The sequence below is a fragment of the Sinohyriopsis cumingii genome, chromosome 1 (genome assembly GCF_028554795.1).
Source record: "Sinohyriopsis cumingii isolate HCF-2022 chromosome 1, ASM2855479v2, whole genome shotgun sequence".
NCBI classification, from domain to species: Eukaryota; Metazoa; Mollusca; class Bivalvia; order Unionida; family Unionidae; genus Sinohyriopsis; species Sinohyriopsis cumingii.
Window position 1 is genome coordinate 4,495,121 of NC_142961.1, and position 27,796 is coordinate 4,522,916.

Genomic DNA, 27,796 nt, shown 5'->3' on the forward strand with positions numbered 1-27,796 from the left:
GCAACATCTTACTGGTGGTGTTTGGAATTTGTAGCTGAAACGCCTCAATTGGTTACTGCGTAAAATAATAAAATGGCACCGGATGCGCAACAATACAGATATGATCAAGTACGCAAATGGCAATCAGAGTTTAAAAAAATACCATCAACGAATGCACAGCAAAGGTAAAAAAAATACAAGCGGCGTGTAACCATGTTAGACACAATAGTGTATTCAGTGTCAGCGTTAGTTGCATCTACGGGAGTATTATTATCAGCGTTAACACCAGTGACAACTGCAATCGCGGTCACAATTACAGTTTCAACATCAACGACAATTGCAGGAGTTGCTAATATTATCACGAAAAAAATATCCTCGTGTGCGCTAATAAAATTGCACGAATATGAAAAGTTAAACAGCGCGGCCACGAGCACCTACTCGAAATTGTCGTCGTTGATATCATCCAGTCTTGACGATACAACAATATCAGATTTCGAATTGCGCAAATGGCAAAGATGTATGAAGACTACACTCAAAGTACAAAGCACTTCGATTTGAAACAACAAAAGATAAATAATGACGGAATTACTTCAACAGATAGTCGCAAATACAAACCCAGCGTGAACTTCTTTAATAATAGTAACCTCAACTAAGCCAGAATTCAATATTAATTTTCCAACTGCGATTCCAGTAAGCGAGATCGCGTTAGCACAATTACGAGTATATCACAGTTGGCCCAATATCAGATCAAAATCGTTTGGTGGATTACCAGCAAATAATTCGTTTGTGTTTGCATATAAAAATAAACCCGATGGCACGCCAAACTGGAACGTCATTGGGTTACCAACCGGGTCCTATCAAATCGAAGAAATCAATGAGGAATTACAACGTCGAATAAAAAATATCACAACAAAGGAATCTAAGATAGCAATAACTGTTCATGAGCCAACACTGTCTTCTGCCATCGAAATAAACACCCCAGACTACGCCGTGGATATATACAATAGTTCAATCAGAACAGTGTTAGGATGGCCTGCAGTCGTTCCGCCAACGCAATCAACATCACCAACGCCAGTGAAGTCTGATTATGTCACTGACAAACAATCATATCACGGAATTATCTCAGCATATCAACTGCGTCTGGATAACATAAAAAGTGCAACGTTGGGTAGTAGGATTGGTTATGGTTACTGTGGCGATGAAATTCGGTGGTCATTTATTTATGAACAAGATCCCGAAGGAAGTGGCGCTTTTACTCTTGATCTGCCAGATATTATTCACTTTTTTAGAGAAATTAATGAGTTACATAAAACACAACTAGAGCAACTACGGCAGCTCTTCCAAGAACACCTTTTTAATATAACAAGTTCACGCAGTGAAATCATCATGCGGATTGAAATATTAAATCAACTTGCAGCCGACATGGAATATATTAACCAGCGAGTAATTCAGGCAACAATCAATTACACTGGCGACCTCATTCACCTTAAGCAAATATTTCTAGCTGCATATTCACTGACAGAAGCCACGTTGCCAAATTTTAAATTTCCCGGATATAACGCGCCCGCGTTAAGAAAATCAGTCACCGACCTCATCAATGAGTCCTTTGATGACATACTTGCACAACACAGGCGATCACTGCCCGTGCCAACTATCCTCAGACATAACAATAGCCCGACCGGAGAAGGCAGGCATGTATCCCCGGGCATCGTAAATATAACCGAAGTGGTCGCGGTCAATCTTGTGTGGTGTCATTGATGGCAGTTACAGCACGGACACGACAGTGTCAAATCAAGCCCAGCAAGGATTTATTCTTTATTCGTTTACTCCGAAGGATGTACCACCTGGATTTCTGATTGTGCAAGAGCCGAAGAATCCGGTCTATCTACGATGTCATAATCCGTGGCTGACCAGAATAAATTTCGCGCTGACAGACCAGCGTGGTCACCTTCTTGATTTTCGAGGTGAAACACTACATATTATTTTGCTAGTGAAAACGTAAAACAATTTTCAATAAAAAGTCTACAACTTCCAATTTATATAATGTACCACCATGTGAAATGTTTCATACATGACAAAAAACTTCTTGCTGACGCCGTCAATAACATTCGCGGTGTCGCTACCCCGGTAAAAATAATCATTGAAGAGTACGGCGATGATTATTTTCCACTTACTGATACGCAACTACAGCAACTAACAAAAGATCATATTGTGATCGCGCATTGTCAAGTACATCAAATCCTCGAGTACGCGCGCACGCATATTTAAATGAACGCTCAAATATATGTACACCCATGTAAAGGTTTTCGTGTATAATAAATTGGCACTCGAACTCGCAATCAGAAATGCATTTTCAACCCCAACTGATTTGGGATTGCCAGCAGTGAATTTACTCAGATAAATTCGGCGACGAGGATTTTCTGTTGACGCCGACGCAGCAGCAGCAACTTGAACTCGAGCAGGTTATCCGAGTGCAACTGACCCGTGACGAGATTTTAAACTACGCGCACTCGTGCCTGGACGTTGAAGATCTACGTGAGATTCTTGCTGAAGATCCTTAGAAATCGTCGATAATTTTGTCAGAATTCCCGCAAGTTTCCACTGTAATTTTTCAACCGTGGTTTTCAACCGTGATTTTCAACTGTGGTTTTCAACCATGGTTTTTTTTCGCCATAATATAATGAGAACCCCAACCTACTTGTCCCCCGACGACGAAAAAAAAATAATTGAATGCCGCGGCGTTAGAAGACCCTGCGAAGTTGCCGCCGAATACAAGATTGGGTTATCACGACTTTAAAAAATATGGGCACGCCAACCTCTGACTGCGGTCACACAAGGCAACGCTGAAGAATTTAAAAAAGCTTGGCAAGAATATAAGGCCAGCAAGCGAAAACTACACGATGATATCGCGGCGTTGAAAAAAAAATGAGCAAAAGAAAAAAAAATCGTGATGAACTACAGCAACAGTATACGCTTATGGAATCTGAATGTAGAGCAGTTAAACAATCAATCGACCGATTCCAGCCAGATTTTCAGCGGCTAAAGCAAGTCAACGAGGACCTCAAGAAGGAATTTTCGAAACTTTACCATGAAAATAAAGCTTTGACGAAGGCAAAAAATACACTTGAATGTGACAAGGAAATGTCAAAGTTATTTCCGCGTCGGTGACTCTGTCCATGACAAGCACTCTTAGGAATTTGCGGCTAAATTTGCCAACACGTCGTTGACGTTGTCATTGATGACTTCGTCATTGACGACGTTGTCGTCCGCGGCGAGTTTTCGTAAATGTTTCGCACGAGCGTTTATTGTTTTTCTTGTTTCGTATTCCGCGGATAATCCTCGTCGTATTTGATCAAGGAAGCGTCGCAGCGGGATAAACTTTGTTAGATCAATCGAAGGATCTCCAAGGCACTTATTCATTTCGGATTGTATTTGTTTCATCAATCTCCATTTTTTTGAAAGTGTGTAACCGCCATATCGCTTTCGCGCGATGATGTGATTAAATTCATCAAATGATTTTTTGAAGATTTATCATTTGAAGTTTTTCAATTTCGGAAAATACAATATTTATATTTCGGTATTCACATATATATTTTTACATTATCTAATTGAAAAATTCCCTTTCAAATCGTCGTTGAAATGCAATATTATGCATAATTCTCACTCTTTCGGCATCCGCCGCCGCATCGTGGAGGCCGCCGTAAGTGTCGACGAGAACTATTTCATCGTATATATCATATACATGCGAGATATCACGATCAGGCGTAGTTAAATATAATTTTCGCAAATCGCATCTGTGAATTGCACCCTCACCGTGGCATGAATCTCGCTTAACCTGATCAACCGCGTATTTCAGCGAGCAAATTTTACTCAGCTGAGAACCTCCCACCAAGTACACTCGATGACAGATTTTACGTATTTTATTAATTTCCTTTTTTGCACAGTATCGTTACGCGTGATCTTGCTATACGCGTACAAACATGAACTTAGCGCTGGAATGCTGGGTGCTCATTTTTTAATTTTGGATATAATCACGCTAAGGTTTCGGGATAATATTGTGTCAACGGCGCGAGTATTTATCGTCGTGTATTCTGGTTCGTGCAGAAAATTCGGCGGTGGATTTTCTTCCCAGTTGTCGATGAATTTATCGCGGAGACGTTGCCGATCTTGAGAGATAATTTCAGTGTCATTGGAGAAAATATCATCGTTGACTTAATCGTTGATGACTTTGTCATTGTCAGTGACAACATCACCGGTGATGAATTATTCGTTGCTCATCGCGGAATGGATAAATCTGATGATGTCGCGGCGGTCTTCTAACTTCGTCGCAATGAATTCCACATCGTTGAAATCCGTGTGCGTGGAAATAAATTCCCGGATATCCGGTGACAAATACATATCTGTGAAAAATTTCTTGATTGCTGGACGCGTAAGTTTCAACGCGCGTATGATTAAATAAACTGGCTGATCGTCGATAATCGCCTCGATGATTAATCGTTTTCGGATTTTAATCCACGCGTTGATGAGTTGTTGTCGTCGGTCATTTGGGTTAATGTTCATTATATATATTTTACTTTCTTTAATTTGAAATTTTGGGATTTTGAAAATCGCATGAGCGCGCTACATAATCGGCCGCAGATTGAACACTTCTATCAATGACGTTGCTGTATTTTTTGTTATAATACCTGATTAACTCTCTGCATTTATGGCCTCCACAAGTTACACATAATTGCACTGCGCCTCGCACGCCAACGCCACATCGAATACACGGGGTTGGGCCAGTGCTTCCGCCGCGGACTCGTATCATATGACGCCCGCAAAACTCACCACGACACGGCTTCCCGCATGGGGTTGTGTGGGAAATTTTAAGCCATTTACAATTGTTTGCCATTATATATTTTTTTATTTATTAAATACTTGGGTTAATTAATACATGGAAAAATTATCACTGATCAAGCCATCAAAATCACAATTTGACCTTGATAGATTGACTAGAATACCCCGACGAGGCCTCGCTGAGGTATTTACGTTAATCATACAGGTAATAAAAGAATTTCGCGATGATGGCGCATCTCATGTGTGGTCGACATTTAGCGTGAATGGCGAAGCCGTCAGCGTTGATGCAACCATGAATGATACGCGCGCGAAGACAATTATTGACTACCTTGATCACAAAAAATATCACCTGAAAATAAAATTTATTACACGCGATGAAAACTCGTGGAATATTCGTAACAAACGTGAACCTGTTCTGGTGGATGGAAAAAGTGCAATATTGAGCCGCGAATCCAGACCCGGAATGCTGACCGGGATTGATAAATTTTATTACGTTCGAGCATATCCTGTAACTGTGGTTATTTATGGAATTTACGTGATAAAAAAAACAAAAGTCGGCAAACTTACCCCAATGAAGACGACTTCGTCGTTGGCGCTAAACTGTGTAGCTGAACGAGTTATTGAACATTTTAAAAATGCGATGCGAGGAAATGGCTTAACTGATCTAAGACGTTCCAAAATAACAGCGTGGGCAGAGCGAGTCAAACACACAGGAGCATCAATAGACGACGTTGCTGATTTGGAGCGCTTGTTAAGATTTCCCATAACTGTATCAACAATACCCAACGAAGTATTACACGCGCCAAAATATAATCGAAATGGAGCTCCAATAAATATTATCGATCATAATTCTCACGCATGGATACCCGCGGTGATGATATTTCCGCGAGATCGTGTTGTGCAATATTATCCAGCAAATTCAGATTAGCGAACTTGCACAAGAGTCTCCGGATACCCCCGTCAGCGAAGTTCCTAAAATTCTTGAGATTAAAATCCGCAACCAGGAAAAAACAGCAAAAGATCTTGGTAGAAAAATCATTGGCAAATTTACTCAAGGAGGTGGACAACGACGTCATCAACGATTGATTATCGATGACGCTGAATTAGATTTTATAATCGCGGACACTATCGCGAAAAATACATTTTGTGACCGCGATGATGTGCTGCTGTCTGGAAAAAGGTTGGGCACAGTTGTTAGTTATATCGAGGGAGAATCAGCTCAGTACACGCATTTAAGATCTTCAATGTTGGCCTATGTTTCTATAAATTTGCTATCAATGATAAATAGATTTCCTGACACCGCAGTCAGAGTTGCCACGGATTCATTTTATATTAACAGTAAATACTTATCGAGGGTAGAATATTACACTGGAAGTGCATGGGGGACATGGAGAATAAAAGACGAGCGGTACATGATTATTGTGAATCCGCTGATGATGCGATCAGCGATAATTATCGTTGCGACTCTGACATAAACGCGTTTTCGATGATGCCATCTGTGGAGGATCCAATCACCAGATACAAGGCTGTTTATTTGAATGGTCCCGGAAGCTCTGGTAAAACAACGCGAGCAATTGAGTTATTTCGAAACTGTGATTTAATTGTGCTAACACCTACACGTAGACTTGCCAGAGAGATGAAACAACGAAAAGTAAAAGCTTGTACTTGGCACGGCTTTTTTAAATACAGCGGCGGCACGTGGACTTCAGCGCGAATGGGACAAAAATATATTCCCGAGAAAATAATTTGGGATGAAATAGACACAGTGGAACTCGAGATATTAAAAACACTTTTAGATTGGTTGCTGACAAAAAATACAACTGTGATAGCGTGTGGCGATCATGGCCAACCACCGCCATTTATTGGAGAATCTCCACATGATTGGTTAAAAGATTTTGTAGATTACTACGAAGAAATATCTGATGATTTTAGAGCTCTTGATGCAACGTTGAAGGGATTTAAGAAATTAATCAGACTGCAACCAAATAAAATTCAATGTGAAATTATGCGCGAGATAATTCCCGAAATTTCCGAGAGCGACTTTTTACAACAGTGGAAACCGGACGATTTAATAGTGGCAAGTAGAAAGATAGAGACACACTTCAGCAGCGGTTATTTCAATTACATCAAGAAAAATTTCCAATGTTGCCAACGCCGTTATGTTACAGACCAGTTGACACGCGATTACAAAATATCGACGTTGATATTCCTGGAAAAACAGAAAAGCAGAATTTAGTATTGAATGATATTGTGCTAGTTGACATTGATGCCGCTAAAGACGCACTGCCCATGAGTAAATCCCCGTGGACGCTAGGATACGCAGCGACGATACATTCTTCTCAAGGACTAACTATCAGTGATACAACTGTCTGGATTGTTGATGATCGCATCGAATGGTCAAACTTAGTTTACTTAGCTGTGTCCAGAGTGAGAAGAATATCTCAATTGCGAAGAATTGTCTTGGATGAGTCAAACGCTGATAACAGTGAGAACAACAGTGACATAATAAGAAAAAAATTAGCCGGTTACAAATACAGCGACAAAAAAAGTAATCGAGAATTTGACCTTGATGTTGAATTTATTAACGTGCTAAAACAACAACAGAATAATCACTGTGCGAGCTGTAATTGTATAATGTTATGGCAGTATTCGGATAAACACCTAAAACAATTTACCGTAGACAGAAAAGATAACAGCGCTGGTCATACACGCGATAATGTGATGCTGACCTATCTTAAATGTAATCGAAGTCGTGGTGCTGGCACCTTTGGGTGCTAGTTAAGTGATCGGGGTGGTAATTGTGTGTCCTCGGGAATTACTTGTAATTTTTCACGTGTGAATCCACGTTGGGGAGCAGTCGAATCCAGCCTGTAGATTGCCGGCCTACCAGTGGATCTAGTTATGTTAGATATCTTGTGTGTGGTAATATTCCAAATAGGATCAGTTGCTCTCGCGCTACCATTTTCAAGTTCACCTGGTTCATACAAATATCTCACAGTGACATCACCCAGTATTGGTTGTACTGAAGAATCACGTCGTGGTAAGTTTATATATTTTTTTGCGACCGCGATGGCAGGTTTCATGTTGATTACTCGAGTAACCTCATTATTTAGCGCAGTTATTACGCTTGGTAATCTTGCAACCCATTCGCGCGATCTCTTTTCTTGAATGAATTCCTTCGCGCATTGATATCCAAATAATCGCTCAGCAAGTGTTCGATTAAATCGCTCAACAATTGCCTGATCACGGTGAATTGCAGTATGCCCTCGTCTGATGGCGACGCTATGTTGCTTCATCAACGACGATACTGCGCCTTGAAATTCTTTGCCGGGATCAACTTGTAGCGGCTGTGGCCATCGTAGAGGTCCTCGTTGATAAATTCGTTCAAACGCAGAAGCAACCTCAGATGCTGTTTTAGTCGTTAACGGTTCCGCATCTTTGTATCTACTTGCAACATCAACTACAGTTAACGCGTACTTGTATATTCGGCGACGAATGGTATCATGTGGCAGAAATGATATATCAGCTTGATGAACTTCATTTGGTATACTAACATCAAAATGTGCAAAATTAATTTTTGTAGGACGCGGTAGATAAATTTGCCATATTGCTTGTTTGGATAACCAATCTGCTGCAGTATCACGTGTAACCGCTGCTGCACTGGCGAGCTTGCCGATTGCTGCGCTACCTCTCCAGTATCCTCTTGGGGAATAATAAATTGACTCCATTATAATTAATTACCAGCGCCTAATACATGCTTAGATTTCATCGCAGATTTTATTAACCAGCTAGCTAACTTTCTTTGAAAGATTTATCAGTGATGGCATTTAACGCGTAAATTAATTTCACATCTGCGAGATGTCTATGCTGTAGATCCTTACTTCGGTAAGTTACATCATGGACATGGCATGCGCTATCGATGGCATTTACTGGTTCTTCTCCGGGGTTTGGTTGATTCTGGTCATCAAGTATGATATCAAGTCGGGTTCCAGGACCACAGTAATTATATCATGGGAGATGTTTTTCTCCTGGGTATTTAGCCCACGGAGTTCCTGGTAATTTTCCTAACTTGGCTGCGATATCACCTCCTTTTTTTTTTTTACTTGACTTTAATTTTGGCTTTGGTTTTGGCGCTGACTTTGGTTTCGGCGCTCCACCTGACGGAATAAATTTAAACTTTTTTGTGCCGCATCGTTCACACTTGCCTGTAAGCGCTTGTCGATTATTTTTTGTTGTAGTGGTTGTTATGTCTGCAGTTGGGGTACGTACTCTACATTTCACACAATATAAATCCATGTTCTTTTATAATATATCTAATGGAGATCACTGACTTTTCTGCTACAAGGAAACGAGAACCAGTTAAGCATAACTCAGTCCTACCAAATTCAATTCGAATGATAATTATAGGTCCATCTGGGAGTGGTAAGACGCAGTTGTTACTTAATTTAATAATGAAGTGGATGAAGTGGGATAAGTTGTATTTGGTAGCTCCATCTGTGGACGATCAGCGATGCTACAGCGTGTTAAAAGATTTTAATGATCGTGCAAAGTCGCTAAACGACGGTGATGATGTTGTTGAATTTATTACTAGTATTGATGAATCACCAAGTATCGATGATATCGATGGGAGTATTAATAATTTAGTTGTGTACGACGATGTGATGTTGGATAAACAATCAAATCATGCCAGGATATTCTCACGCGGCAGACATAAAAACGTGGATGTAATTTATGTAACTCAACGATATACACAAATCCCGAAAGTGATCAGGGACAACTGTAACATTCTTGCGATGTTTAACGGAGTTGACGCACACACGTTACGAAATATACATCAGACCTGGTGCAGTGGCGATATGGATTATAAACTTTTTAAACATTTCTTTAGTCGTGCTCAGGCAAAACCACATGGGTTTGTAACGATAAACTTACATGATCCTCGAACACGGTATCGAGTTGGGTTAGATACGTTTTTCAGATAGAGAGCAGCAGGAAGGGCGACGAGAACAGCACGCAGCAGCAACGGCGACAATTACGTTTACAACGAAGCGTCAACGCGGTTTCATTTCGGTGTTTGGAAGTTGTAACGGGTGTCCCTGATGACAGCGACGACAACAGCATGCAGTGTTAAAGGGGTTATTTCGCGTTTTTGGGGCTTCTATACCACTTGTAGGATTCTCCCTCCCTGTTGCTAAGGTAAAGTTCAATGTGGAAGTATGTGTACTTCGTAACATATATTTACAAGTAGAAATTATCTGAAAAACTATTAGGAAGTGCCACAAAGATTCTGTCATATTTTGCGGAAGAAGCATAAGGTAATGCTCTGACATCCATCCACATCTTTTGGGGAACCGCGTGTCGAACTCGTATTCCAAATGTAGTGGATAGATACCCGTCTGGTCGGCTGCCTGAGTGTGTCCTTGGCAACGGCACTTAGCTCCAGTTTCCTCGGCATCATATCTGATAGTGTGCTACAGGTGCACGTAAAAGCCACAAAACAACAGATACCATTTTTTAAATACTAGATTAATTGCAAAGCAATCAAATTTTCGGCCTAGACTGAATACAATAATATGTAGACAGATATGTATTTTATTTGCCTCCACATATGACAGTTGTTGATCCAGTTTATGTAGGCACCTCGGTCTTTAGAGAAGCATTTTCTGCATCTATATAAGAAAGTTAATGGCAATGCGCTTATTTATTATGAAGTTATCATCGTTTTTCATATTTCATCAGACCTATTTATATAAGCCAACACTGCCTAATGCCTATCTAAATGCATTCCTTCTTTATCCCTATCTGTCTCGTTTTATGGCTTTATTTTCCATTGATTACGCCAGGCTATTTTATTTACTTAACATATGCGTGCCGGACTCGGAAACAAAAGTGTGCGGTTTCGAATCCTGCCCAAACAGGGCAGGGTCAACCTCAGTGGTATTCTAACCCTTTTAATTACTTAATTATTTTTAAAAAAAATAATACATGTAAACCAACAAAAAGCAACATGGTTATTTCATAGGTATATATTCATATTTTAATTATTATGCAATTGCTGAATTACTTTGCTGTACTTGTACACACTTAGCTTGAATCCTCCCACAGGTTAGGGTGTAACAGATAGGTCCGAAGCAGTGTAATACAATCAACACGAAGATGTTGATTTTCTGGTTAGGATTATTACGAGCAATTTTACTGCTGTATCTAGGATAAAAAATTAAAACCAAAACTTCTTAAGTATTAATTACTGTTATGATTATCGGTACCTACTTATTGTACAACCGTTGAAACAACCTACCAGTCTGTCGCTAACATGCAAGTACTGTCCTCCCTTTCTTTCCGTTATAAATCTCCGTCTCTGTTTATCTGGTGTTATGTCCAGTCTATTCTTGTTAGTTCAACGAAGTCTTTTGCATTGATGCTAGTCGGCAACTTGAATACTATGGCTGATCTCAGTGAATGTGTACTTATATGTAATATCTGAGGTCAAACATTTTATCTTGTTATTTGACCTCTAAGCATGCATAAATAGTAAATACATCATTGATACAAACGTCATTGCAAATTTGTCGGAAAAACGACTATTTGTTAATTGTATCGCTTTTGCTTTTTGTAACAAATACAAAATTCGTATCGCTAATTATTGCTAAGAAATAGCGCTACAAAAGCGAGTAGGCCACGCATGTATTTTAATATATCTGTATCCAAACCAAGAAGCAAAAGTCGAAAAACAATACTGTCAATTTAGCATATAGTTTTACGAAAGAAATGATCCCTTCCGTGAATATCTTTGTATAAACGGCATAATCGATGAAATAGAGGTCAAATAAAGTCAAGCAATTCGTACATCACACTAACTTTACAAGTATTTTCGTCTTTTTATATATATTTTGGTGTGGTAACATTTGTTTCCTTATTTTCAAGAAACCGGACAATTTAATTTTTGAAATTATAAAATTTGTCAATATTATAATGATAGATATTAGAAGACTGTAGTCTACCTGTATGAATTAGGACAAGGATGTCCAGATTCATATAAAATCAATTAGTCATTATACAAGGTGTTCTAGACCCAGTTTTGAAAAATGAGAGTCCATGATCATAAGACACGGGCACACATAAACAGACACGCACCCCACCCCCCCACAACACTTATACAACTTAATAGGACTTTTACCACTTAAATGGGGATATCATTATCTTGGCAAAGGTCTGGATATATGGGATTGGTTTTAATATGTTTTGGATCTATGTGTGTCTTTCGCAATCGATTATTTATCGATTTGCAACAATTAATATATTAATAATTTGGACTATCAGGACTGGGACACACAAATTTACACAAAATGTCTGGAATTATACCATCAAATGAGGGATGTAATGGTAAATACAAAAATTAGAAGTAGACAACATTGAGATAGTTATGTCTTGGTCCTGGAATGTTCTCACAACAAGCATTGTATATGCAACCAAAAATAACTTAATAGCCACATGCCAGTCTGTGATATTAAGGAACCTGGGTAACCATTTACCATCGTTAAGACTTTCCTTTAACTTAGGTCAACATGAACCCCATATAAACTGAAAGACGCTTCATTTAGTCGTATCATTTGAGTATAAAAGCATGACGTGAATGAACTTAAACTAAACTTAGCTTTCACTTGCAAATAAAATTAGTTTAATGTTATATATGACGTAATTTTTTAAAAATTACAACACTTGATATTTAGCAAGACATTTATATACTATTTCCTTGACAAAGTTACTTTCATTTAACTTGTAGAAAATTATATAGAAAAAAATTTAAGATACTTTAGCGTGTAATTCGTAATAATTGCAGCTGCATTAGTTGGTAAATGAAGCACATATTTTCATTGGTCAGAACATGACCATGTGATCAGGACGAGCTGCGTTTATTTCTGTATACACGGTACGGAGAACACTATACCAACTTCTATGAATACAGTCACGGGCACAGTTACTAATGTGAACACAAAACGAAGGGCATATACATTGCACGCCTTCAAACACAATTAGTATTTTTTATATCTCATTCTAAAAAGTGAATAAATTGAATAAATTAACTTTGACAAAATCAGACCTTTTTTTTCCCTGAAAATAAATCATTCTTTTTTTTGGCTTGATTTGATCTAAATCTGGAGAAAACTAACGTTGCATGTATGCTAGTTTTTGGTCTTTCACGGCAGTTGTTATAAATGAAAATAAAACTATAGACAAATGGGTTTCAAAGACTAACAACACAACAGTAGGATCCATAGTCCTACAATGTAAGACGCCAACCCGGATATGTGTGTGTGGGATGGGGGTGGGTTGTGGGGTGCCCATCTACCATCGTAACTATCAATGTTGAGGTCTTCCATCGTTTGACTCTTGGAACCTCATTACTATAATCATTTACCGATAGTCTTAATTCCGTTTACAATTAGCCCCTGATATGTAGCCTAACCTTTTAATGAACATGAATGGATTTAAAAAATGAAAATTGGTTAATAACAAGTCTAGGCAATAATGAATAGGCCAAATCACATTGAACTCTTCTATGATAGCACCAAATCCAAGTCAGTTGTATGTCCATCAAAGCAACAAATTCTTTGAATTTGAACGAGCCTTATAAACTTCTCATAGTTAAAATATAAGTCAACACTGAAATAAAGTAAACGCAAATTTAACAAATTTCAATCTTCACTAACTTCGCTCTGAGTGAGGTTTTAAATATTCAGATTATGGGACTATCTTAGTATAAGTATTTATTCAAACAAACCAAAAAACAAAGATCTATAATGTACCTTTTTAATATTTTAGTTTTTATCGGGGGTAAATTTTTATACTCTCGATATCAAAACTCCAAAGAACCTACTTCACAAACTATCTAATTTCCAACAAAATACAGTCTTAACTTCACAGAGTGCCACAATGAATAAAAATCACATCTCTAACCATATATCACCATAGTATTTATTATACAGTTATACAATATAGCTGTCTTCGAGAGTTAAATCGGAATCCGTTCCGATTCATTTTGATTCTTGATCTACAGATTTTTTTCCCTTCACTCAACTCTCTTCCGATTTAGCATTTATAATGTATAAACTGTTTATTGATTCTCGTAATCAAATAAACTTGTAATGAGTTTGGATCCGCGTTGATATGAGCATATTCAGTAGTTTTGAATATATGTGACCTAAATTAAGTCATAGGACGTTAGCGTCTATCCATTCATCCCACCATACCATTTCGACATACAGTTTAACATGTATTTTGCAGTCATCAATGATGGAATCTTCGGCTTGGCTTTTATCGCCTTCGTCCTTGACCTGGGGATAGGCGGGTACATCTGCTATAGAATGTTAATTAATGGAGACAGCATAGCCTGGATTTGGCACAATAAACACTCGAAGAGAGCACTGTCTGCGGTCTATATTATCAGTCGTAAGTGGTACCAATAGCGCATTTGTGTGTGTGTGTGTGTGTGTGTGTGTGTGTGTGTGTGTGCGTAACATAAATACGGAGTGTGCGAGGTATAGAGCCCTTCCAGATTAGTTGTGTATTTTATTCGGCATGTCAGAAAGGTAACATCAGTAGTTAGTGTAATAAATACTTTTCCAGTATCTTGTGTCACATAAACACTGAGTATGCGAGGAATAAAACTTTTTCCGATTACATCCAAATGTGACCGCTCCGGTGGCCTAATGCCTAGAGAGTTCGCCTCTGATGCGGGAGGTCGACGGTTTGAACCCAGGCCGAGTCATACCAAAGACATCTAAAATACAGCACTAACAGCTGTCTCGCTTGGCGCTCAGTATTAAGAGGTTAGTGTTAGGACTGGTCGGCCTGGTGTCAGGATAATGTGACTGGGTGTGACATCATGCTACATGTCTGTGGCATGATGCCCCAGTGCTAGACATCACTACAGACTGCCACACTGCAGACATCGTAGCGATATGACTGAAAAATTGTTTAAGCTACGTTAAAAATCCAAATCTCACACACACACACACATCTAAATGTGATGAATAAAAGCGTCTTGGGAGTCCGTTCACTTAACATGTTTGCTAGGTAATAATATTTAATTAAGTCGCCATGTATTACCTATAGAAATTGGCACGTGCAGAGTGCCCTGTGAGCCTGTTCGCTTAACATGGTTGCTAGGGAAGTCTATAATCTAAGATGGCGGCAAATGCCAGCAGCCTAAATTCCAAGATAGTGGCTATTTCAGATATCCTCGGATGTTACCGTTAGTCCCAAACAAAAGTTACGGAATATCTTTATTTTTATCTTAAAGTTATATAATATATTTCTGATATCCTCTGATGATATCGTTTTGTTCTATCATGCATTTTCGATATACTCTGATTGTACCGTTAAATCCAATCATAAATAATGAATACCTCTATTTTTAACGTTGAATCTTACAGTAAATTTTGGAATAACTATACTTTAAACATACAATTATAGAACTATAATAAATTTCGGAATACCGGTACCTGTCGTTTTATCTTAACATTATAGAAATTATAAAAGCTCATTGGACATCATCGGATAAACGGGAAGTTGAAAAAGGGTGGATCACATGTTTTTATTTATTTATTGGACTTCAAGTATGACATGGTTTGAAAATTATCACATTTATTTACAATGTTTTTATTGCAAAGAAAATAAGAATGGTTGTGAAAGATAAGTATGACTATCATAGTATTATAGTAAAATACTACTTTGAGCTCACCAACACGTTGTTCTGTTTCAATGACTCTCCTCACTTTTTCTCGTGTTTATAGACTCTGCTGGGAAACAAATTTGGTTTGCATAACTATGTGTTCAGAAGAACCTCGGAGAAATCCTTGCAAAATTGGTGTAATGTACCAATTTGACTTAAGCAGAATAATGGCCGCCTACGAACGCATACATAATGCTAAAGTAACATTTCTCATAAGCTTGAATACAGAAGATGTCAGTGGGATGAAATATGATATCAGAATGTTAAATAGTGCGTACACATTTGGCAAGGGCGCTCTCAGAATAATTTATCAGGCGTGGAAAGAGCATCTGGACAACTTTGATTTTTACAATGAGATACCTTCCAAGCTGGAAAAATTCAGACGTGTACTAAGAGAAGAATATAATAAACGTGTCAGCAAGAAGTGATTTTGTCAAGACCGGTATTGACGGTACCAAAGTTTAATTTGATCAGTATTTATTTTCTCGCCGTCGTCTAGAAAAACGCCAGCATCTTCAGTTCTAACGCTTTTATTTTGAAAGTTGTGGTGCAGATATCTTTTGTATTGATTTTTTTCCTATTTGCTATCACACATTGGGCTTAGTTCGACCACAATGTTGTCTACTATTCTGAAATCTTCAGCGAGATCTGCCATACTATACTTAATGCGGAGTCAGGCAAGTAAGTCCTAATTTGTTTTAATTGTTTCGTGTGCTTAATGTAAGCATACTTGCACATAGCCTTTTTGTTTTGAAGATATGGCTCCACTTTTCTGAAAGCAGACCGTGCTGCGATCAGACGATATATATAATCAGAAGAAATGCATGTAGAAAAACACCGGTGCCAGTGTCTGATACAAATAAAGATAAAGACAAGAGATCATTACTAGAAAAGGAGTACGAAGGTGTGTTATCTTTAAGGCAAGACCATGCAGACGCAAAAACACACATTAGCAGAAAAGCGGGAAAAGGTCTCCTGGCTTTAAGAAAGCTCGTTGATGAAGGCAAGAATGTTAGGACTAACCTCTAAAATATCCTAGATAAACCTGGACCAAAAGCCATGTACCAAACTGAAAGTTAGACCTAAGATACGTACTGTGAACATAATTTCCTACAGCGGTCCATATGAATGTATCGCTTGACTAAGCTTGCAGGCAGCAGGTAAACAAGCTAGGAACGTAGGCGTAGAAGTTGACAACGAAATCACTGAAATACTAGTTGCATGGTAAATACTTCGGCAAATCTTTCTTAGTAATATCGAATACAAAGTTGTGTGCAATGCTTTAATATAGCCATGTCGAACACTCTTCTCTTCGACTCGTAGCTTGATGGACTAAACAGCAGTAACAATTTTTCTATCCGATACCGCACGCCCATAGAGGACACGCGCTATGAAATTGCACCAGTTTATAATTTCTAGTAAAATTTGATAGTCGTGTCACAATGTTCCAGAGAGCAACAACAAAGCGACAACAAATTCAGGAATCTTATTCATTCACAAGATGCAGGAACATTGTTGTCTAGCATTCCAGGCGCGTCAAATGTTTTCGACATCGAGAAAAGAAATCAAAAGAGAACAGGGTCACCTTGGTGACAACATACTTATCAAACCAAATTATGTTTACACTCAAGACAAGAATAACGCTCAAGAATTCATTTTCCTTTCAAAACCAGTCTGCGACATCTGCTTTGATTTAGCTCACACATTCTGCAAGGGTACGGTGTGCCCAATGGTGATTTTCCAGCCAACATTAGCGAGAAAAAAAGAGGTTGTTGTCCTATTGTTATGCAGCCGAAGGATCATATGCCTTAGCCACGCTATTTATAGTTTCAGTCATAATGCACCAGCAGGATCACTTACGACGGTCAAGCCTTCATAATGCGCCACCAGGATCACGTACGACAGTCAAGTCTTCATAATGCGCCACCAGGATCACTTACGACAGTCAAGCCTTCAGCGCTAATTTATTATCCAGTAAATAATGTCTACAGAATACCAGAAGTTGCAATGTCACTCACAGACCAATCAGGAAACAGCGTGCCCTTAAATAACGAGCGCGTAGCATTTTACTTGTATTTGCGACAAGAAGATGTAACAATGTAATTGTCATGTATAATAAAACCAACATGAATTAAGCACAAATAGATTATAGGATGATTTTACGGTCGCTATTTTGGTAGGATATGTGCTTTGTTGCCTGGTATAGCAAAGACAAAGTGGTCCTTCTGTTTCAAATTTTAAAAAGGGCTCTGCATCAGCAACAAGAAGTGCAGCATGTCAAGAGTTCGTAGAGAAAATTTCTCCAACGCTAACAGAAGTCAAACAAGCTCTAAAAACAATGCACTGACGGAAGAAGCCTAACGCGTGATGACAACCACAACAAATAAATATTATCTAAGCGTGGCCAATAAATTATGAACGAGCTGTACGCGCGAATACTAAGGCATATATCATCCGCGTCAAATTCCTGGGCCTGGTCTGAACAGAGTTGTTGTGTAATAAAGGAGTATAATCACGCTGTCTAGATTTATACCTCAAATATTTTAAGCTCTTTGGAGTCTCCTATTGATGTCTGTTGTCGACTATAGAATACGAATACCAGGAGCACTTCGACATTGACTTGCATCAAATGAACAAAGCTGTAACAAGACTTACTGATACGCCTAAATTAAAAAAGAAACAAAAGGATAAAACTATACCTAATAAACTAGCTGAAATAAAGTCACAACTGGAATGAGAGGGCGCCAAGAACAAAATTTTTTCTGAGGCTCTGTCGAACTTAAATATAAGGTTGGCTTAGGAAAAGTAAAACCGATAAAACTAAAGCCAAGAAAACTAAAGGCTAGGAAATAATTAAAAAATGCCTTCCATTCTGTCGGCCAGACAAAAATAAGTGACATGCTTGCAAAAAAATCTACATGTGGCAGCAAGACGCCATTTACCTAGGCGTATAGTTGATCATAATGGTGTTGATGATATTTAGATTGCAGATTTGATCGCCATGAAAAAATATTCCAGAGAGACTAAATGTGTCAAATACTTGTTAAATATTATTGACGTCTTCGGTAAGTATGCGTGAAGATTGCCACTAAAATATTAAACAGACATCACCATCCTAGATGTCTTAGCATATTTCATATGTTGATCAGCAAAGCTCTGTGTCGATCAAAGCGGCAAATGTAATAACAATACAGATGAAACGTGGCTTGAGGAAAACAGAATAAAAATGTACTATACTTTTAACAGATTTAATAGTATTCGTCCATCGGTGGTGAATATTACTATAGCTCTGTTGTCAACTGGTGCGTCCGGAGATGACTTATAAGGCCAATCAGGGTACGGAATTCTCTCCCGCATGTGGAGAACACAAGAGTTGGTATGGGAGTAACGATGCTAGTAGCTCTGGCCTAACGAGTGGCACGTTTTCGCTATACCTCAGCAATTCTCTGCTGTTCTGTTCGGGTGCCAGATGTGATCTTGCTACGCCAGCAGGGACGGCTTTGTGCAAGGGTCTCCAGTTAGGCATAGTTGATATGCAGATTTTTCAAGGACACCTTTGGTGAGTCAATGAAACGCTTCTTTTGTCATCCAACAGTTCGCATTACCTCGCAGAGTTCGCCATAGAGGCTGTTTTGGAATCCGTTCCTCGGACAGATCGACGATGTGTCCTATCCATTTCACTTGGACTCTCTGCAGCAACGTGAAGACGAATGGGATGTCACTAATTTCGTCTTGCCACCGTATCCGCATACCCAGCGGAGACAGCTTATGTGAAATTGAATGAATTGCCTGGGATGTCTGCTATTCCACGTCTAGCTGACATACAGGAGGGCGGTAATCACTGCAGCACGGTGCACTTTCAGCTTGGTGGTAAGGCTGATTCCTCTGCGATTCCACACATTCCTAGGTAGTCTCCCGAAGGCTTAGCTTGCTATGGCAATTCTGCTGTTGACTTCAACGTAAATGGTGACTGTTTTTTTTGAGAGGTTGATGGCCAGACACGTGAAGTTGTCGACAGTCTGGATTTCTGACCCTGTCCTGTGATGCTCGGTTCGCAGTATGGCTTCTCATTCGCATGTTGATGCATGACTTCGGTGTTTCTGCTGCTGCTCGTGAGGCCGTGGTTTTCGCATGCCTTAGCAAACCTGTCCATGCTGGTTTGCAAGTTTTCTTCTGAGCTGGCATTTAGGGTGCAGTCGTCAGCAAAAAGGAAGCCCCTAATGAATGTTCTTCACTTTTCTGACTGCCTGCGGTCGTCTGGAGTTGAACAGCTTCCCTTTAGTCCGGTATCTGACATGGTTTCCCTCATCACTGTTTTGTAACGCATATGTGAGAGTGGCAGTGAAAGTCATGCTGAAGAGTGTGCGCGCCAGAATGCAGCCATGTTTGATGCCATTTGTGACAGGGAAGGCATCCGAGGGTTCACCGTCATCCATTACGTTGGCCATCATGTCGTCGTGGAATTAGCGAACGACTACGATGAACTTATTCGGGCAGTCGAACTTTGCCATGATGTTCAAAAATCTATCTTTTCGGACTCTGTTAAATGACTTTGTCAGGTAAATAATGTTTGTGAAGAGTTATGTTGTTTCGGACATTTGTAGAGTTGTTATGCAGCGAATATCATGTCGACTCTTTCTCGCCCTGCGCGAAAACCACACCGGCCTTTTAGGAGCAGACACTGCTCATGGTGTGAATGAGTCGATTGAACAGGACACGCGAAAATATCTTGCCAGCGATTGACAGGAGGATGGTTTCTCTGTGGTTGTCGCATTATTGAAGGTTGCCCTTTTCGTTTGTATAGGTGGACATTGGGTTCTTTATTAAATTCATGTGGGACGACTCCTTAATACCATATTATTTGGAAGAGGTCTGGGAACTTCTGTAGCAATACAGAGCACCCAGTTTTGTACACCTTGGCAGGTGTGGTATATGATCCTGGGACTTTTCCACAGAAAGACTCAATAGGACGCTGAATTATGCTATGTTGAAATGTTTCACAAAAATAAAATATGTGGTTGTTTTCATGCTGTAGTTAAATTATTTCAGTGTTAAAGGAAAATAATCACATATAAAATATATCGTTTTATATCAGTTATTTTGATTGCCTTCATGAATATTATTATGATCTTTTTCCCTTTTGGGGTTACAAAATATAGACATATTTTGTACATTTTATTCTCTGTATGTATATTTAAATTTGCATTGTTTGCTTTATTTTCCTTAATTATTATTATGTTTTTTTTCCCTTTCAATTATGCTTTTAGTTGTCACAAGGTATGGCATATATATTTGTCGAAAAAGTATAAATACATAGTTTTCTCAAAAGGTTTAAATGCACATTTTTTCTCTAAAAAATTGTGCAAATTCGTGTTGGTTTTATTCATTTGAATCTCATTATAAATGTTCAGGTCTACAGCAATGATCCTGAAAATTTAAAACCTTTTCCTAGAAATAATGCACAAAATGTTTTCGTTCAGTTAAAGTCAAAATTAGAGTGTTTAACAGAGGCTTGGGGAGTTCATTAAATTGTTTCAGTATATTCATACAAATAATCACTCTTTACTTTTTCGTTCATGCCAGTCGATACTGTGCATGGAGACATGAAAAAACCGATTAAAAAAAATTACTAGATTTATCGGTTACATACTTTTTATCCAAAATGGTCTTAATACTAAGGATTGTAAAAATTTGCATCAAAATTTTCATAAAATAATTGATATAGAAATATATAAAATGGTATGTATAAAAGCTTGTCTGTACATGTATGTGTTTGTGTGTGAATTTATTGCTACTAAAAGATTCTCTGATTTATAAATTTGTTATAAAATCTGAATCTTATGTCGAAGATCAACCAAGCAGGATTTTTATGTTCAATATTTTTGCTCGTTTATATTATACTGACAAACTCGGTCTTTAAACTTTTATATTTCTTTTTTTTTCTAATTATTTTTCAGAACTTTTGGCCGGGATTGGATTCTTCGTTACTGTTGGCAACTATACATCTGTTGGATGGTCCTCGATTGTGTTCTCCCTACCTGGCGCAGCTTTGATTTGTATCATCCTGACCGTCCTTGCATTATGTATATGCATAATATGTTGTGGGGTGAAATACAGTTAAAACAGTTTTGTTGCTAATCCCTACCATTCCCCGCCACCTCCCGCATCATTGTTCTTATTGATATATCAATCATATATTGAAGAAAAATAGATTTATAGGAAACACCTGGTCCCACATTGCCGAAAACTGCTTTTGATATAAACAACAACAACAACAAAACCAAAAAAATAAAAATTAAACAACAACAACAAAACTCAAACTCGAAGGCCCCGAAATCTAGCAGTCAATAACTTTAATTAGAACTTAAGCAGAGTTATCGAACTTTGAACATCTTCAAAATATTGTCTCATCTTATAGCATGCACATTTAAGTCTGAAAGAGTCATTTTAAACATTAATTCTTATGAATCTGTTGGCTTTTTTTAAGTTTGATCATCGTATTGAAAATGTTTCCAGAATACGGAGCCAGGTCATTGCCTCATACTAGCCATTGCCTGGTCATTTCCTGGTCAAAGGGAACCCACCCATTGTCTCAGTTATGTGTCAACGCAACACGTTAGATGAAAACGTTAGTATCATTTACCAATGCAGTTACTATTACAGTCAAAAACACAATAATAAAGTACAAGGACAAATATAGAACAATATCAACCATGACAGAAATTCATATAGGTAATATAACACTAGGATAAGACATTGAAGAAATTACATTTATTAAAACTGAAAAATGTATTTGAATGCATTATTTAATCAAAGGTCAAATCCGAATGCATTGTCAGTCAGTTTAAATCCATTAGTTGGAAACTTCATAGAAATATATTATTTACTCAAGCGTCAAATCCCACCGTATTAACAGTTAGTTTAAAGCCAATAGTTGCACAACTGAAAACAAGCAATGCTAAATGAAAATTCAGTATCGATAGCCCAAGAGAGATATTGGCCTTAATTATCATGGTGTACGAGTCGTATGGTCTTTCTAATAAATGTAACTTTGTCCCGACATAAAATTACATTAAAGTCTCTGCAAAAATGGTTGATGAAACACAGCTGCATTCGTGTCCCTCTCAATTTAATTAACATCAAGACGCAAAAAACTTTACAGTTAAATTTTCACAAATATCATATGCAGTAATGTTCTTAAATGGCATTTAGAAACAATTCAGTTTAATCGATGTACATGCTTTGTGCGATCTGACTATCTTGAACGTGACAGACTCTGTATCATTGGTATGCCAGGAGATGTATACATTTTTCATTAAAAGGAAACGAAGTTTGCCGAGCTTCGTTTTATTGAAAATTGTATACGAGTGGTATATCAAAGATACAGCGTACATACTAGACATAGACTTTATTTTATCACATACAAATTCATACACTTGCCTTTGAGCGGAGTTGAGAATGACAAGAGGCAACTGTGTATTGACCGAGGGAATGAACTCCTCACTTTCCTGCCGAGTGTGTCCGCTACAAAATCTAGTTTTGTGCCTTTTGTGGCTATTCACAATCCTCTTTGCAAATTGATAAATTGCATGTTCTTATTTACTGAACTTCTATTTTCATTCACATTGATTAAATAAATATAAGGCACACATATGATTTAAACATAAAAGATGATTTTGATGAGGAAAGTAGAACACTACAAACGCATGGTTAGCTACTTGAACACTGAACGCTCAGCCAGTCGCGTACCATCTAATGCATGGAAATGAGTTTGAAATATAAACTAAGCGAAATGACGAATCAACAAGAAATTCAAACATTTCAATATATTTACAGTTACTTGCTTCGATGGTCGATCCATGGATCGAGAGAGAGAGAGAGAGAGAGAGAGAGAGAGAGCTGTTTGGGGGTTAAGGGAGAATTACCATTTGGGAATTTTTGTTATTGTCAATCTCTATATTTCGCTGTTGGTCGATTAGTGTGCTACCTTACTACCCAACGCAGTGAAACCAATATTTTCATATTTAAGTAATAATCGGGTTTTAGAACCTTATTATAGGTTTGAAGAAATAAAAAAAACAACAACAAACAAAGCATTAAATAACTTAAAGTATTCATGTGCCTCGTAACCTAGAAATTTCCCGTATAGTGTCGATAGGTTACTGGGACTCACTGATATTATGAATTATGAACACTGCATGTAAATCGCAAGGAAAGTGTATACTTACCGTTAGTACAAACTAGTTTCTTGTAGGTTTTTTCGTGTAAGTTCAGTTTCAAGGGTTTCATCAAGCCCAATTTCTTTTTTCTCATTCACTACATATAGCTGTGTATTTTGTCCCTTATACATGGCGGGGGGGGGGGGGGAAGAAAAGTAGCAACGTTTGCAATGAAATCGTGTACCATGTTAAATTCATTTAGAACCGGGGATTATTAATTTTGATCGCTATTTTCTTACGTACCTAATTATTAATCAGTGGAAATTCATCTTTGATCTATGAACTCGACAGCATATTGTTGAAACCATGTTTATATATGCGTATTAATGCGCCATAGGCGGATCACAATTTGATATACCAATACTGTTGATATATCAAAGTGCTTTATACGAACACGTGTGTATATATATATATATATATATATATATATATATATATATATATATATATATATATATATATATATATATATATATATATATATATATATATATATACATTTCTTGCAGACAACTATTTCTAAACGCTTATATTTGAAATCTTAAATGTCTGAAAGCAAGTTTGGTAAACTTGAGTTTGATAGGAGTTACTAGTATTGTTAAGTTAAAATGCTTGAAACGATCGTCACATATGTTATCACATGTATTATGCATTGTTTTATGACATTTCACACACGAATTATATAGTTTTTGTTTCTAGCTTTTTGTTGTTCAAAACAATACTATACTTTGATTTTCACATGAAACACGTTCAAATGTAATTACAAATGATAAGGGGCCACACGACCCTAAAAAAGCAACAATCATTAAATTGTAATTTTATGTCGTGTGCAAGACGTTTGACTGCAAGAATTAAAATAATACTTTGTAAAATTAACACCTAAATATCTTGGATGATTTCGATTATGGGCAAACGATTGTTCATATTAATTGTGCCTTATCTTTGGAAAGAATTTCTATCAGGATATAATGAAATAGGCAAAATTGACGTAATGTAAAGTTTTGGAGATAGTTTACGTAGATTGTGTTCTTACAATACAACCCAAGACTGTTATGTAAGCGCTCGTCTTTGCCGATCACTACCATTGTCACCTCTGTCCACGTGGGTTCGAATCTTGGGCTCGGATAATGTGGGTTTGTGAGAAAGTTGCCAGTAGCTTCCCGTGGGTTGGATAGTTCTTATCAGGGTTTTTTCCGGGTTCTGCCTTAACCAATTATACCGTCCGCTATGTAAAGCCTATTTTGCGCTTAGAAATTACCTTAAACCCCAAATTAACAACAACTGTTAGGTAAGCCAGGTGAATAACATTGTGTCCATAGGATCTCTTGTGTTTTGTTTTGTTTGGGATGTTTATTTATTGATATTTAAATTGTTGAGTTTGTGTGAATGCTTTTCATTAATTATCTGACGATAACAGTAATATATACTGCTTGCTCATACATGTACGAACAAAACTGTTTGCATTTTAACTGTACTATGCTGTTGTATTTTCAGAATTTCTACCCTCTTTAACATGTAACCTTTTAAATCCAACAAAACAGTACATCGACTAATATATTTTCTGATCTTACTCTAGCGTCGGATATGGCAATTCTTTTTTTTTCACGATGCTGCCAAATGGCGATTTACCGCAAGTAAACAATGTATTACACAGTCAGCGTCCTGAGTAGCCGGATCCATACGCATTGTATTTTCTCAATAGTCATATTTAAACAACATATATAATGGAGTATTGGTCTTTAAAAGGATGCTCTTATTTGCCGTTTTTCGTGTTGAATAATTAAATTTAAAAGGGTAAATCGGCGTTTGCTATATGTTATACTTGTAAGCAATTTCATCGGTTATGTACATTCAAATCACAGAATGGGCTCATTTGTAAACGTTTTTCCATGTTAGAATATTGAGTTGCCTTTACGCAAGAAAATTTTAATAAAAAGAACTGAAAATCTTACGATGATTTACATATTAACGGCTACATTTTTTTGTATCTGACCAACGTGTAGATATTTATCGTATATTGGTACCATTCTAGCAGAATTTGGAGGCTGACTCTCTCTCTCTCTCTAATCCAGCCATCGATTAAAACAGCTTCTTTTAATGCATGTGCGCATAATTTTGTAGGGATAATAATGAATTTAAACAATTTTTTTTGGTTATCTTTTATGTACAAATTGAAGGTTTCTGGGTAAACACAAAGAGTTCTTTCCCCGATGTTTAGTATACGTGGCTGAACTTGTTTCCCCTATGTTAATTATACGTAGTTGGACTGTGACAGTTGTTTTCCCGATGTTAAAGGAGACCAGAAACCAATGGAAATATAGAATAATAATAAAAGTACTATAGCAGAAAACCTTATTCTGAAGTATCATCTGCGACTGTAATGCCAATATTTAAATATTGGCCTATCTTCTAGGAGCTGAATTTCCGTGACCTCGTATGCAAAATTTCCGCGCCTATTCGGTTACTTTCGGGATGTGACGTCATAGTAGCGTCTCCAGCAACCCAAGTGGGAGTTGCCAGAGTAAAAGACAATACCGTTTTGCGTTGCTTACGGGTGTAATAGAACATTAAGAAAAGCCTCTGAACATATTTTTTTTTCTTTTCCGAAAGATAAAGGCATCATGAAAGAATGGGTACGTTATTACAAACGAGTCGATTTCAAAGCAACACCATACAGCACTATGTGCACGTTACATTTCTCAAAGGAATGTTACGAGAGGGATCATGAAAAAATAGCAGGTCAAAGATACGCAAATGCTAGGCCTAGACTAAAAGTTGGCGCTGTTCCAGACATACCTTTGAACATTTTAAATCCTGGGAAAAGTGTTAAACGTCTGAGTTACGAAAATGGGCAGAAGGACGAGTAAGTGACCACAAAATGCAACAATCAATCCACATATCTTTTATCTAAAACAGCAGTGCTAAAAACAAATCTGATAGCCCGACACCCTGGGCCCCTTCTGGTTTTAGTTCCGGCCCATCCTGTATTCAAAGTGAGGTGCCCGTCAGGCTTGTCGAAACAAAAAGTGTTTGCCTGAGGAAACTTTGATCGCGCTGGTGAAATGAGTAAATGTATTTTCAAGATGTTGACATACATGCCTTAACACGGCACAATCTAAATCAAATCACCACTGTCGTAGGTGAAATTTAGATTTGATTTTAATCAAATCGAAGCTTTGCTAAAAATAAGATTCTAAACCTGTCGTGTTTCAAGAAAACACAATTTTCAGTAATCTTATAAAAATTAAATTAAAAAAAAATGCATTGTATACATGTAGTATGCATAAACGGTAATCTATTAATTGGAACTGATATAAAACTATTCCTTGGGCAGTTTAAAAAGGAGCGATTAAAAAAAAAGGTCAAAGTTTCACATTAACTGTCTGACAATAGAACGGGGGAGGGACTATTGACCCCCCCCCCCCCCCTTGCCCCAATGTGCGACCGCCCATTTGACGTACCTTTTCTCGCTGTGATACGCCTTATTATTCCCCCATGACAAGCCCCTTTTGCATACTCTGGTCAGTTCTGGCTAAATTGCAAAATAGCTAAAGTTTTGATTTAAGTACGCAAACAATAAAGCCTGTGTGACTAATGAACAGAATCCTTATCCTTACATTGATCTTGTGAAAAGGACTGCCCTTCGGACATACTTCTAAGAAACCATGTTCGACAGTGTGTGTACGTATAAGCACCAGCAATTGATTACCAAATAAACGATGCCTATTTTGTTGTTACTTACGATGCCATGGACTTCATTTTAACAGTTCAAATCTGCAGTCACAAGTTACCGTACATCTGGCAACTGTTTTTCTCAAGTTTTATGCCCCACCTTATTTTCTTAGGTTTAAGTCTTAATGCATGTAACACTGTTTGCTGATTAAAATATTTATTCAGAATTAGTTCTTTAGGGCCACATATAATGCATGGTATATTTTGTTTTATTCCTTGCAATTTAATCATGGTAATTAAACTTTTCATATACGGTAGAGGAATGTCAGGTGTTAACTGGCCGAGTTTCTTTGGC

At 37.8% G+C, this 27,796-nt stretch overlaps 1 protein-coding gene across 1 annotated transcript in view; it reads left to right on the forward strand.

Annotated features, from left to right (window-relative positions):
- Positions 1-25,720, forward strand: part of LOC149806336 (uncharacterized) — a 37,512-nt gene extending 11,792 nt beyond the window's left edge. The window contains exons 3-4 of the mRNA XM_089951735.1: positions 14,101-14,265; positions 21,508-25,720. Coding sequence (XP_089807861.1) covers positions 14,101-14,265; positions 21,508-21,671 — 329 coding nt within the window. The 3' untranslated portion in view covers positions 21,672-25,720. The remainder of the gene's footprint in view (positions 1-14,100; positions 14,266-21,507) is intronic.
- Positions 25,721-27,796: the final 2,076 nt, after the last annotated feature.